The 15,239-nt window shown below is 45.8% G+C and overlaps 2 protein-coding genes across 2 annotated transcripts in view; both read left to right on the plus strand.

Moving 5' to 3' along the window:
• The first annotated feature begins 1,363 nt into the window (after nucleotides 1-1,363).
• LOC121464665 lies at nucleotides 1,364-5,898 on the plus strand. The gene is given in 4 exon segments (XM_041677689.1): nucleotides 1,364-4,400; nucleotides 4,403-4,733; nucleotides 4,735-5,840; nucleotides 5,843-5,898. Coding segments are annotated over 4 exon segments (4,530 nt in total).
• A 6,811-nt stretch (nucleotides 5,899-12,709) lies between these two features.
• Nucleotides 12,710-15,239, plus strand: part of Rxfp2 (relaxin family peptide receptor 2) — a 54,729-nt gene continuing 52,199 nt past the window's right edge. The window contains exon 1 of the mRNA XM_041677690.1: nucleotides 12,710-12,927. Coding sequence (XP_041533624.1) covers nucleotides 12,710-12,927 — 218 coding nt within the window. The remainder of the gene's footprint in view (nucleotides 12,928-15,239) is intronic.

Raw genomic sequence — 15,239 nt, forward strand, 5'->3', positions numbered from 1 at the left:
GCTTTGCCCTATGTACACATAACACACATCCAATCCCATACGGGTATGCCAGGTCCTCTAGCACAAGGTAATGCAGAAATTGATCAATTATTGATTGGTAATGTACTACAAGCCTCTGAATTTCATAAAAAACATCATGTTAATAGCAAAGGTTTGAAGAAAGAGTTTTCTATTGAAAGACCCTACAGACCCCCTCCCCCAAAACCCGCAGCTAGCATGCTCCCGGGGGAACGTCCTGTTTGTTTTAAACAAATCTCCGGATCAGCAGCCAGCCTGCTCCCGTTAGAACATCCCAGGTGCCTGAGAAAACAGGAGATAGAGATAGGAAGACTGCAAGGCAAGATGTCAATAAGATAGGATGTCAACAAAGCAGGTTAGCTATAAGATAGGAACAGGATGATTGTTGCCAGGCATCCATGCTGAGAGAGGAAACCTTTCCGCCGCATTCCAATAACCACGCTTTTGCTTCTGTAAACTTGCTTCTTGCTGACACCCATGCTGAGAGGAGAAACCATTCATGCCCCCGCCTCATTCCGGTCAATCGATAACCACGCTTTTGCTTCTGTAAACTTGCTTTTTGCTCTTCCCTATAAAAAGCCCGCCCTCCAGTTGGCAGGTGCGCAAATCTTCCAAGAGATCTTGCTGCCCACAGGTACCTGTGTCTACTCAATAAACCTCTTGCGATTTGCATCCGTGCGGTCTTGGCCTGTTCCTTGGCATTGGGGAGGTCTCCTCCTGAAAAGAGGTCCTTGTCGAGGGTCTTTCATTTGGTGCGTTGGCCGGGAAATTGAGACCCCCCACCTAGGGATCACCGACTCACCAACGGGAGGTAAGCTGGCCAGCTCTGTTAGTTGTCTTCTGTGTTCTTTTTTCAGTTGTCTTCTGTGTTCTTTGTCGAATTTTGTACACTCAGGTCTGAGTGCGCTGTACCTGGCGGAGGGAAGGGGGCTGACGAGCCTGGTACTTCTCCCCCGCAGTCCGTGGAAGACGTTCCACGGACATCGGAGTCAGTCCGCAAGGACTTCTGGAGCCCGATTCTTCGGAGCTCAGCCCGTATCCGAAGGATACGTGGTCCTAGTTGGAGGAGGGGGATCCGGACCCTCAGAGCCTCCGTCTGAGTTTTGCTGCGCTGCGCATCTGTTCTGTCTGTCTGTTCTGTCAGCATCTGTCTGTCTCTGTCTGTTCTGTCAGCATCTGTCTGTCTCTGTCTGTTCTGTCAGCATCTGTCTGTCTCTGTCTGTTCTGTCAGCATCTGTTCTGTCTCTGTCTGTTCTGTCAGCATCTGTTCTGTCTTTGTGTGTTTTTTTCGTTTTGTTTTGTTTTGTTTTTTGTTTTTATATTTGGTTCCCTTCTCTTCGAGAAGATGGGACAAACCCTAACCACCCCATTGAGCCTGGCTTTAGACCACTGGCCTGACGTCCGCGCCCAAGCCGACAACCTATCAGTCGATGTTCGAAAGAAGAAATGGGTGATCTTTTGTTCGTCCAAGTGGCCTACTGTTGAATCAGAATGGCCAAGAGACGGCACTTTCAATCTCAATATTATTTCCCAGGTTAAGGCAAAAGTGTTCAGCCCAGGACCACATGGACACCCGGACCAACGCGCCTACATTGTTACCTGGGAAAGTTTGGCACGTGACCCGCCCCTATGGGTCCAGCCCTTTGTCATCTCTAACAACATCTCTAACAAACCCCAACTTTCTCTTACCCCTACAGCCCCTAAGGCTCCCCCTCCCCAGGAGAGCCAACCACTTGTGCCTCTTCCTCCTACACCTTCCCCTGCCCCACCCTCTTCTTCCCTATACCCCACCATTCTTAAGGAGAAGGTTCCCAAAGAAAAACCTCCGAAACCTACCCCTGCGCCCCCTCCCGTCCTTCCTCCGAACCCTGACTCTCCCCTCACTGACCTTCTATCAGAAGAACCCCCTCCTTATGCAGATCCAGAGGATCCAGAGAGTCCGGATGGGCCAGAGACTGCAGCAGCAGGTGGACAGCCTGCACAAGTCTCCCCAGCCCCTTCACCCATGGTGGGAAGACTCCGGGGAAGGCGCGAACCACCCCCTGATTCCACTGCTCATGCCCTACCCTTGAGAGAGGGCCCAAACGGCCGACAGCAATACTGGCCATTCTCTGCCTCAGATCTATACTATTGGAAACACCATAACCCCCCATTCTCCAAAGATCCAATAACGCTGACTAACCTGATTGAGTCTATTTTAGTCACCCACCAGCCCACTTGGGATGATTGCCAGCAACTCTTGCAAACCCTGCTGACCTCGGAGGAAAAGCAAAGAGTCTTTTTGGAGGCTCGGAAAAACGTCCCAGGCGACAACGGGAGCCCAACCCTTTTGCCTAATGAAATTGACGAGGCTTTCCCTCTGACACGACCTGACTGGGATTTCACTACAGCTGCAGGTAGGGGACACCTACGCCTCTATCGCCAGTTGCTAATCGTGGGTCTCTGAGGGGCAGCACGCCGCCCCACCAATTTGGCCCAGGTTAAGCAAGTAATACAGGGAAATGAAGAGACACCCTCAGCCTTCTTAGAAAGGCTCAAGGACGCTTATAGGATGTATACCCCCTATGACCCTGAAGATCCAGGGCAAGCTACAAGTGTATCCATGTCTTTCATCTGGCAGTCTAGTCCGGATATTAGAAGCAAATTGCAGAGGCTTGAGGGTCTCCAGGGATATACTATACAAGACTTACTAAAAGAGGCAGAGAAGATTTTCAATAAGAGAGAGACTCCAGAAGAAAAAGAGGAAAGATTATGGCAGAGAATGAAAGATCGGGAGGATGAAAGAGACAAGAGGAGAAACAAGGAATTAACTAGGGTGTTGGCCACCGTGGTTCAGGGACAGAATAGAGAGGGAAACAGGCAGGGAGAACGACGTAGGGCCAAGGTGGACAGAGACCAATGCGCCTATTGTAAAGAACGAGGACACTGGATTAAGGATTGCCCCAGGAGGAACAAAGGACCTAGGAAGCCCAGGCCCCAAACCTCCCTCCTCACCTTAGAGGATTAGGAGCCCCCCCCCCAGCCCAGGATAACTCTTGATGTCGGGGGGCAACCAGTCACCTTCCTAGTAGACACCAGGGCCCAGCATTCAGTCCTGACTCAGACTTCAGGGCCACTCAGCGAACGATCTGCTTGGGTCCAAGGAGCCACTGGTGGCAAGAGATATCGATGGACAACTAATCAGAAGGTTCAGCTGGCTACTGGTAAGGTGATGCATTCCTTTCTGCATGTTCCAGACTGTCCCTATCCCTTGTTGGGTAGAGACCTCCTCACCAAGCTAAGGGCCCAAATTCATTTTGAGGACACAGGGGCTAAGATAACGGGCCCAGATGGAGGTCCCCTCCAAATTTTGACCCTCCAGCTGGAGGATGAATATAGACTTTACGAGCCCCCGGGGCAACAGACAATTGACATGGCCCCTTGGCTCAATGACTTTCCATTGGCATGGGCAGAGACCAGGGGAATGGGGATGGCTATACAACAACCTCCACTCATCATTCAATTGAAGGCAACAGCTACTCCTGTTTCAATCAAGCAGTACCCCATGTCCCATGAAGCATATCATGGCATAAGGCCCCACATAAAAAGACTGCTGGATCAGGGCATTCTCATTCCCTGCCGGTCACCATGGAATACCCCCCTTTTACCAGTAAAGAAACCGGGGACTGGGGACTACCGGTCAGTGCAGGATTTGAGGGAGGTCAACAAAAGGGTGGAGGACATACACCCCACGGTCCCCAACCCCTACAACCTATTGAGCACTCTGCCGCCATCCCACGTTTGGTATACCGTATTAGATTTAAAGGATGCTTTCTTTTGCTTGTGGCTGCACCCGGAGAGCCAGTCCCTTTTTGCCTTTGAATGGAAGGACCCAGATCTTGGACTTTCGGGTCAATTGACCTGGACACGGCTTCCCCAGGGGTTCAAGAACAGCCCGACCCTCTTTGATGAGGCCTTACACCGGGACCTGGCAGACTTTCGGGTTCAGTACCCTGCCCTGACATTGCTCCAATACGTAGATGACCTCCTTCTGGCGGCTGCTTCAGAGAAAGAATGTGAGGAGGGTACAAAGGCCCTCCTACAGACATTGGGACAAGCAGGCTATCGGGCATCAGCCAGGAAGGCTCAGATATGCCAGAAGCAAGTCATTTACCTAGGTTATCAATTGAAAGATGGACAGAGATGGCTGACCGAGGCGCGCAAACAGACCATCACTAACATTCCTGCCCCCCGGAACCCCCGCCAGCTAAGAGAGTTCCTGGGAACAGCGGGATACTGCCGCCTCTGGATCCCAGGGTTTGCAGAGCTGGCTGCACCCTTGTATCCATTAACTAAACAAGGAACAATGTTTGATTGGGGGGAGGACCAACAGAGGGCTTTCGAAAAATTAAGAAAGCCTTGTTAGCCTCCCCTGCTCTGGGCCTCCCTGACATTACCAAGTCTTTCGATTTGTTCGTGGATGAAAAATAGGGTTACGCTAAAGGGGTCCTAACTCAAAAACTGGGCCCTTGGAGGTGTCCTGTAGCTTACCTCTCAAAGAAACTCGACCCAGTAGCTTCAGGGTGGCCACCCTGCCTGCGAATGGTAGCAGCTATTGCAGTCCTCACCAAGGATGCGGGTAAACTGACTCTGGGCCAGCCATTGACTATCCTGGCGCCCCATGTGGTGGAGGCTCTGGTCAAACAGCCTCCAGACCGCTGGCTCTCCAATGCATTGGGTGCACTTCGGACCTGTGGTCGCTCTTAATCCCGCGACCTTGCTTCCCCTGCCGGAGGAAGCCCAACACCATGACTGCCTCCAGATCCTTGCGGAAATACACGGGACCAGGCCGGACCTGACAGATCAACCCCTCCGAGATGCTGACTATACTTGGTATACGGATGGCAGCAGTTTCCTGGCAAATGGGGAACGAAGAACGGGGGCGGCAGTGACAACGGAGACTGAGGTAATTTGGGCAGAAGCCCTTCCCGCAGGCACCTCCGCCCAGAGGGCTGAACTCATCGCTCTGACCCAGGCACTCCAGATGGCAGAAGGTAAGAGGCTAAATGTTTATACGGATAGCCGATATGCCTTCGCCACGGCTCACATACATGGGGAAATTTATCGAAGACGTGGGCTGCTGACCTCAGAAGGAAAGGAAATTAAGAACAAACTTGAAATACTGGCACTCCTAAAGGCCTTATTTTTGCCCCAAAAATTAAGTATTATGCACTGCCCTGGGCATCAAAAAGGCCATAGCCCTGAGGCAAAGGGAAATAGACTGGCAGATGACACTGCTCGAAAGATTGCTATGAAATCAACCAAGACCTCCCAAGCTTTCCCCTTGATGAACCCGAAAGAGGCCCCAGCCTCCAGTTCGCTACCCTATAGTACAGAGGACATTGATCTCCTAAAGAAAATGGGGGCCACATATGACCCCAAAAAGCAACATTGGGTTTTTAAGGAAAAGATTGTTATGCCAACAAAACATACTTATAAAATAATAGACTACTTACATAAATTGACCCATTTGGGGCCAAAGAAGATGAAGACCTTGTTGGACAGACAGGAGTCAGGCCAACACCTCCTGAACAGGGATGGAGCCCTGCAAAAAGTGACTGATGAATGCCAAGCCTGCGCTCAGGTAAACGCAGGCAGAACCAAGCTTGGTCCAGGAGTTAGGGTACGGGGACATCGTCCCGGAGTACATTGGGAGATCGACTTTACGGAGGCTAAGCCAGGTCTCTATGGGTACAGATACCTCTTGGTGTTCATAGACACTTTTTCAGGATGGGTGGAAGCCTTTCCCACCAAACACGAAACCGCAAAGGTGGTGACCAAAAAGCTCTTGGAAGAAATCTTTCCCAGGTACGGAATGCCTCAAGTCTCAGGCACCGATAATGGCCCTTCCTTCATCTCCCAGGTAAGTCAGTTGGTGGCCAAACTCCTAGGGGTCGAATGGAAATTACATTGTGCATATAGACCCCAAAGATCAGGGCAGGTAGAACGCATGAATAGAACAATTAAGGAGACCTTATCCAAATTAACGCTTGCAACTGGCACTAGAGACTGGGTGCTCCTCTTGCCACTGGCCTTGTACAGAGCCCGCAACACACCAGGGCCTCATGGACTGACACCTTTTGAAATCCTATATGGAGCTCCTCCCCCATTTATAAATCTCTTTGATTCAGACATTGCCGATTTTGCTGACAGTTCTTCTCTGGAAGCCCATTTACAGGCGTTACAGATTGTGCAAAGAGAGGTCTGGAAGCCACTCGCTGCTGCTTACCGAGACCAACTGAACCAGCTGGTGGTACCGCATCCCTTCCAGATAGGAGATACTGTTTGGGTCCGCAGACACCAGACCAAAAACTTGGAACCTCGGTGGAAAGGCCCTTACACTGTCCTTCTGACCACTCCAACGGCACTGAAGGTTGACGGCATCGCAGCCTGGATCCACGCCTCGCACGTTAAGGCCGCCCATACAGCTGAGAAAGTGGAGCCTGCTGCGACCCCAGCATGGAGAATCCAACGCACTCAAAACCCCTTAAAGATAAGGCTTACCCGTGGGGCCCTTTGACTATTATATGGGCCCTACTAAGACTGGGGATGGCAACACAAGAAAATAGCCCGCACCAGGTTTTCAATGCACCCACCAGCTGCACTTCCATCCCCCAGCATAAGCTGACCCTGTCTAAAGTATCTGGACAGGGACTTTGCATAGGGACTATTCCCAAAACCCACCAGGCCTTATGTAACTCTACCCAAAAGGTGTCCAGAGGAACCTATTACCTAGCTGCCTCCAACGGGACCTATTGGGCATGCAGTACTGGATTAACCCCATGCGTTTCAGCTGCTGTGCTCAGTGAAACTTCTGATTACTGCGTTCTAATTGAATTATGGCCCAAAGTTACATACCATGATCCTGAATACATTTATAGTCATTTTGAAGGGAGACCCTGATTTAGGAGAGAACCAGCCTCCCTAACTTTGGCCTTATTGCTGGGAGGCATCACTATGGGGGGGTGGGGAATAGCGGCAGGGGTGGGCACAGGGACCACCGCTCTTATGGAGACCAGCCAATTTAGATAACTTCAGGCAGCCATGCATACTGATATCAAGGCACTGGAAGAATCGGTTAGCGCACTCGAAAAATCATTAACCTCCCTCTCAGAGGTAGTCCTACAAAACAGGAGGGGGCTAGACATGTTGTTTTTGCGAGAGGGAGGGTTATGTGCGGCACTCAAAGAGGAATGCTGCTTCTATGCGGACCACACTGGGCTGGTGAGAGACAATATGACAAAGCTTAGAGAGAGGATAAGACAGAGACAAAAGCTGTTCGCATCACAACAAGGATGGTTCGAAGGATGGTTCAATAAGTCTCCCTGGTTTACAACTCTATTGTCTTCTTTGATGGGTCCCTTGATTATCCTCCTTCTGATACTCCTGTTTGGGCCCTGCATCTTAAACCGCCTGGTCCAGTTTATAAAAGACAGGCTGTCAGTCATCCAGGCCCTAGTACTGACCCATCAGTATCACATGTTACCACAACAAGATACCGAGGTTCTGTAATTGCTTTGAGTAAAAGATTTAACTCATTAACAAAAAGAAAAAGGGGGGAATGAAAGACCCTACAGACCCCCTCCCCAAAAACCCGCAGCTAGCATGCTCCCGGGGGAACGTCCTGTTTGTTTTAAACAAATCTCCGGATCAGCAGCCAGCCTGCTCCTGTTAGAACATCCCAGGTGCCTGAGAAAACAGGAGATAGAGATAGGAAGACTGCAAGGCAAGATGTCAATAAGATAGGATGTCAACAAAGCAGGTTAGCTATAAGATAGGAACAGGATGATTGTTGCCAGGCATCCATGCTGAGAGAGGAAACCTTTCATGCCCCCCCCCCCCCCCCCCCCCGCGCCGCATTCCGATAACCACGCTTTTGCTTCTGTAAACTTGCTTCTTGCTGACACCCATGCTGAGAGGAGAAACCATTCATGCCCCCGCCTCATTCCGGTCGATCGATAACCACGCTTTTGCTTCTGTAAACTTGCTTTTTGCTCTTCCCTATAAAAAGCCCGCCCTCCAGTTGGCAGGTGCGCAAATCTTCCGAGAGATCTTGCTGCCCACAGGTACCTGTGTCTACTCAATAAACCTCTTGCGATTTGCATCCGTGCGGTCTCGGCCTGTTCCTTGGCGTTGGGGAGGTCTCCTCCTGAAAAGAGGTCCTCGTCGAGGGTCTTTCACTATTACATGGCAACAAGCTAAGGAGATTGTAAAGAAATGCCCTACCTGTTCTTTCTATAACCAAATGCCACTGCCAGCAGGGGATAATCCAAAGGGCACCCATAGGAATGAAATCTGGCAGATGGATGTGTTCCACTTTGCAGAATTTGGCAAATTGAAGTATGTTCATCACACCATTGACACTTATTCAGGCTTTCAGTGGGCAACTGCTTTAAGTTCAGAAAAAACTGATTCAGTAATCACTCATTTATTAGAAGTCATGGCTATCATGGGTATACCTACACAAATAAAGACAGATAATGGTCCTGCTTATGTCTCTGGGAAAATGAAACGGTTTTTTGATTATTACAATATCAAGCATGTTACAGGTATACCATACAATCCTACAGGTCAAGCAGTCATAGAAAGATCAAATCAAACTATAAAGGATATGTTGAACAAACAGAAAGGGGTGGAAAACACCCCCAGAAATAGGTTACATAATGCTTTGTTAACCTTGAATTTTCTCAACGCTAATGAGAAGGGAACGACAGCTGCAGAAAGACATTGGATAATGGAAAAGTCTGCTGAACTAAATCAACCAGTTTATTTCAAGGATGTGCTGACCTTACAATGGAAGCCAGGAGATGTGCTGCGTTGGGGAAGGGGTTTTGCTCTTATCTCCACAGGTGAGAAAAAATTATGGATACCGTCAAAATTAATAAAGGTTCGGTTTGAGGAAGAAAAATCACTTGGAAAAGATAAATAACAATTCATTCACGAGGATGACCGGCATTCAGATGGTAAGGATTACAGATAGAATGGGGGCAGGGTTCTTTTCTTATCTCCACAGGAAAATATTCATCTCCAAAGAATTTAAGGGACCCTGAATATTTAATTACTGATGGATGGAAAATAGTTATGACCCACTAAACATCAACAATAAAATTCTATACATATTGTAAATATTGATTTTTTTATATATATTTATATGTTATATTGAACACTTCTTTATAAATGTGTAGAGCTGGTTTTGGAGTTGGACTATGGCTCAGTCCCTCTTCAATTCCAAGCCTGTTGATAAGAAATATTTCAGAGTTTCTGTCTCAGGTCAGGAGCCATGAAATGGGACAGAATAAGAATAATTTTATATTTGATAAACTTTCCTTGCCTTTCCTCATATCTGTGTCTTTCTTTATATGTCAGTATATGTCCTTCTTATTAATGTTTAAATTTCCCATAACAAGCAACATATTTTCCTACAGTAATCTTTGAAGTTTCCAGGATGAAGATGGGGCCCCACAACATCAACTCAATCAGGCTTTTATGACGTCATGAATTTTTCTTTTTTTTTAAGCGCTAATATTAGATCTGTTTTATGGAATTAGGGGTATATATAAAAAAAGGGGGGGGGATTAACTGGTTTGATGGGATGATTGGTATTTGTGACTTACTGTTTTTAGAAAATTATATTGGTACTGTTTCTTGTATGTTGATATATTGAGTATTGAATGTGAGTGTTCCTACCTCTATTTTTGTATAAGAGTATGCTTATATTGTATGGATACATCTATCATATCACAATGTACATTTCTACCTCTGGTACTATCTATGTAATAACATTGTTTACATTTTGATATGTAATGACATTGTCTACAGGTGAAGATCATTGTCTTCATATATTGCACAGTTGTTTATTCTCTTAGTTTTCAAATTAGATAGGTATTGAGAATTATATGTTTGTCATATTTATTTTTAGGTTAATCAGGTCTTTTAGATACATAGAGATTATTTTTAGTATAGATAGTATAATCTTCAGCCTCTTTGAAGAGCTGTAGAAAATGGCCTTTAATCTAACCTAGAATTCTGTGCCATCGAGACACAATTCCTCCTGGCAACACCACTCTACTCCCGAGAGAACGTTGAGCACCAAAGACACTCCACTGGGAGCTTGTCTTCTTGGCAGAACTGGCCTTTGGGTTAAGAAAAACCCATACCTCAACTACTGACTAAGATATGAAACAGGATTGTCCTATCTTGCCAAGACAGGGTAGGATAATTCTAAGAAAGTTCCTTGCATTTGATAATGGTATATCAGTTATGTTAGGCCTTAGCCAAAGTTGGTTGACTCAACATTGCAAACGAGACTTTGGGTGATTGCCCAGGTAGTCAGTTGTCTCTGTCATTTGCTGCACATTTTGGATATCTCTCATTTGTTAAGTAATATTTATTCCCTTCTCAGATCTTTGATGGAGTTAAAGATTATTTAATAGTAGTTACTCTCTACATTATTTAGACTCCTTGAGATAGAATGCCTAGCAAAACTTTTGTTCTCAATATTGTTTGTTATATTTATCATTTGTTATTATTGTTTATAGTTATATTTGGTTTAGTTCTGTCTTATTTAGACAAAACGGGGAGATGTAGGGTTAAGACAGCCCCTTAAGGGGGCGGGGTTTACCTCGGGCGAATGCCTACAGATAAATGGGCGCGCGGGCGGCAGCTCCGGCCCTTTTCCTTCCTACCTCCTGTGCCACGCGGGAACTTCGGTTCTGTAAGTTTATCATTAAAGTGTAAATATTCTTTAGTATCTGCATTGCATTTATTTACGCCGATACAGATAATACATCGCATACTTATATTTGCAATATTCTGATCAAAAGTCACTCCTGACAGGAGATTGTAACGGGAGAAATGAGTAAGGCTCACCAAGGCAGTTGTGTGCTTCTCTGAAGCAATTTGCCAAGTCTTCCATTCTAGCTCTGCACGAAGCACCCCTCTGGAACCTCCTTGCAGAGTGTACCTTTAAGGAGAAACTGGGTTCATTCACCCCTGCTTGCACACATCTATCACACCCCTGTGTGCCTTTCAGCCTCTCCAGCTGCAGGTCATGCACCCACGACCCATCAAAGATAAAATGCATCGACTACAAAGCCGCTCACATGCTCGAGGTTTCTGCCTTCAAACATCAGTAATGAGCTGAAGGTGTTCTTAATTATTATTTATAATTACTGCATTCTGGGTCATCCTGGGTTAACATTTCAAAGATTAACTCTGAGCAGCCCTGATACAGAGGATCTGACTTTTGCAAATTCAGTTAATATTAAGCTCGGGTTTAGCGTTAATGCAGAATTCTAAACTAAAATCTTTGAAGTCTAGATACCTTTTTCTTTCCCCCAAAGATACATTTTTGTGGAGAATATACTTACACTTCAAACAGCCTTGTGGCGGCCAGTTAACGGTATTTAATTGCATTTTAAAATTTACACTTGACATTTTAACAACTGAATCTCAGTGTCCCTCATCCTGGCAGCTCACAAGGTTATCTGAGCAGCACAGTGGGAGGTTTTTTTTTTTTTTTTTAAGTGACAGAGGTTTTTGTTGTTGTTGTTTTCATTTTTGTTTTGTTCTTGTTTTATCTTAAAAGACCTCAAGTTCAGTGAACAGCAGGGGAAGGTTTCTTCAAACAGGAGAAAACCTTCCCATATTTTTTTCATGTTTCATTCTCTGCTGCTCTTTCCTTTCGTTTGAAAATCAGACAAGCCTGGACCTCAACGCATCGCAAGAGTGTCGACAGGAATTTTTAGCCCACTTCTTAAAAGGCACAAGAACTGACTTCATTATGTGATAAATAAAATATTTTGTATCTCAAATTCTGTTTGGATCCTTAGTCTATCAAAGGCTGGAAGGAGAGCGTGAGGCCGGCTCCACCTGCAGGCAGCCCGAAGCAGCAAGTGGGGCTCCCATCCTGCCCAGCCCTGCTCTAACCCACACGACAGCCCTTCTTCCCCAGTTAGTGAAAAAAATAAAGAATCCATAGTTTGCCAAGGAAATCCCGCTTGTCTTCCTGGGACATTCTTTAGGATTACAGTCGGATCAATTGAAGTCCCTACCGAAGCTCACACGAAGCCGACTGTTTAAAAAGCTGCCTTGGGGTGTGAGTGAGAAAGAAGCCACAGTGGCTTCGAGAACTGAGTGCAAGCGGGGTGCTCTGTGCTTTAAAGATCGACTGCGGTTATGAGGAGTCTAAGCAAAATTTAAAGTATTAGGTGACTATTTCAGCTGCTGAACACGAGCCCACACTTCGAACCTTTGCTGTCTCAAGATGCTCAATATGGTCCCTAGTGTCCTTCATGCATGTGTTAGCGAGGAGCTTTTTTTCTCATTGGCATCTTGCATGAAAACTGCGTCTAAAGAGTTCCCACTGCGTTCTTGGTAGATCTATATTCTTTTACGCCTTGAGATGCTACATATGTATAGGTGAAGGATGGGTGCAAGTTGTTCCAGGTGCTTCGACGAAAACCACAAAGCTATTAAAACATCGCACATCTAGTAAGGCTAAGGCGCTATTTACATGGCCCCTCTTATCCCAGAATGAATGCAATGGTCAGGAACAAACTGGACGTTTAATAGAAAGTGAAACAAACAAACTGTAAGGACAGAAAGAAGAAGGAAAAAAAAAAAAGAGCAGGTTCCCTAGTGACAAGCGACCATGTCCCTTCATGCCAGGGAAGTTTCAGCTGAGCATGCTCAGATGCATGGGAGGCACCAGGCTCCAGCAGAACTCCTTCCGAGGAGCAAGGAGGACACGTCTAAGAACGCAACTGCTGCAAACCTGCAGGTCTCTCCTCCGCTACTGGACACCTGTCTAGCTCAGATTGATGGCAATGTGGCTCCTACTTCATGTCATCACCCTGACGGAGGTCAAAGGTAAGGCTGCTGATTCCCCAATTCCCCAAGATTAGAAAACCGGTCTGTAGTTCTGGGATGTTTACAACAGCCTCAATGCAAGGTTTGAAAAATAGACACCCCAGGGTGCATCCCCCAGAAATGAGCACTAAATGCAGTTTCCAAATGCAACATGCCTCCCCCCAGAAACCCAACTTTTCATGTTGTTAGAACTAAAGATGAGCTGTGTTTTAAATATCAATGTGGACATAGCAATTATAGCAAAGAAAAATGTACTTTAGTATTTCCTTCTGAGAGCAGGGGAGATTCGTAAACTGAAAGACGGTCTGTAGAAATCCAACCTGTTGAAATATGTCTATAAAATGCATGCCATCAATTGTTAGCGGCTGGGTTTTTTCTGTTTGTTTGGGTTTTTTTTTTGTATATTTATTTGCTTCTGTCCATTTAAACTAAGGACTGTAAACCACATACAAATTCAAAAAAGCCAGGCTCTCTAGTTCACCTATGGAGAACAGTTATTAACTATAAAATGGATATTTTTATATCCCTCTCTTATCTGCTCTGAGGTTTGGAAAGCTTGGGTGGAATGGTCTGCTTCCAGTCGGTAACTTTCTCACTTTTATAGCTACAAACTGCTAAACTGCTTCAAGTTGAGGTGAAAATCTCATTTGCCACAAGTTAACATCTACTCCCATGATATGTGAGCTCGTTATTACTTTGGTTCAAAATGTATTCAGTTAATTCATAGTTTTTCTTTAAAACTTTCAAGAATAAATATTAGATTTTGAAATTATAATTAGCTCCTGAAAAAAAATCCTTTTTATAACTACTCAGTTTGTTTAGACAGGTTCCGAGTGAATGGTTTTCATCTTTAAGTAAAACATTCTGCTTAAGGGCACAGACAGACTTCATTTCCAAGCATAGACTGCAGCATTTAAGAACAACCACCAAAAGGTTTTTAAATATTTAAATCTTGTTTGGAATTAGCAGTGACACCAGAACTTTGTTTCAAATTATCTGTCAAAAGCCCTAGCGCGATGTATGCAGTACGCGGTGTATGCAGCCCAGTTTTGGACGTTACATGGAAATCTGTTCTCTAAGGAGAAACGGTAAACTCATCCTTCAGAAAACCACGGCTTTACAAACAGGAGTCTGATTTGGTTGAAGATCTTAATTCAGAAGTCTGCGCTCTGTCTCCATTCGTCACCCTCAGTTTTGGAGGATGCTTAAGAATGGAAGGGTAAAAAGAAGGTCCTTGCGCTCTTTCAAGAGCCCTGGATGCCCAGAGGATCACCCGCATCCTCATCTTGGGGCTCTGGAGTGTGCTTGCGCTAACCTTCCCGACCCCCACGGCCCCCACATCGCTCTGACGTTACAGCTAATGGTTTAAGATAGCAATCGGCTCTGAAAAGTTGGTGAGGGGGAGAAGAAATTTAAAGCAGATCATTTGGGTTTTTTTTCCCCCTGAGGGCCTAATTTTAGATTTATACCGCAAACCTAGTAAATGTTTATTAATTAATTACATTTCTCTGATAAGTGTTGTTTTCCAAGCTCACATTAGTTCACCTCATCTCAAACCTTTATGTTTACAGCGAGTAGCTTCAGAGTGTATCGTGTGCTCGATGCTGGCATCTTAGGAGACTGCAATTATTTATTTAAGAATTGCTACGGCTCTTGCATTTCCTCATTCAATTCTTGACATCTAAAACAGCAAGTCTCTTGGTCACAACCAAACAGAGGGTTTTGTTTTTGTTTTTCATTTTTGTATTTTTCTCAGAATAAAAATTGTTTTCCTAAGTTAAATTTGCGATCCCTTTCCGAGCAGTTCAAGCTGCACGATTGTTTTCTCGTCGGGCCGGGGTCACTCGAGTGCTCAAAGAGTAAATTATGTTTCCTGTCTTAACCAACAACTTAGGTTGTCTTGGCCGGCAACCTCCAGACATCTATCGTGATGTCTCTTTAGCACTAATTAATTCACTCAGGATGTTTGCTAACCTGGCCCCAAACCATCTTAAAAAGGAATCTTAATGAATGAATAGGGACAGTCTTACAAGCTCAAACAGTGCGCCTCTGAGGAAAATTAAAATATCAAGTTCGGAGAATCCTACTTGCTACCAACCAACTGCAACGTCCTCAAATCATTGCCTGCTCTTCACTAAACATGATCTTAACGCAAAGCGGAGCCCTGGCGGGCATTTCGCGGTGAGTAGTGTTTGAGTGCCCCCTCGTGGCCAAGCTGCAGCTAAGCCTCGAGGGTGCTTTCCAAACCATGGGTTCTCTGAGACTGCAGAAAAGCGGCTCCAACTACGTTTTAATTTCACACAATTGCACCC

The sequence above is a fragment of the Microtus oregoni genome, unplaced genomic scaffold (assembly GCF_018167655.1).
Source record: "Microtus oregoni isolate MIOR12 unplaced genomic scaffold, Mior012 000029F_ref0000214, whole genome shotgun sequence".
NCBI classification, from domain to species: Eukaryota; Metazoa; Chordata; class Mammalia; order Rodentia; family Cricetidae; genus Microtus; species Microtus oregoni.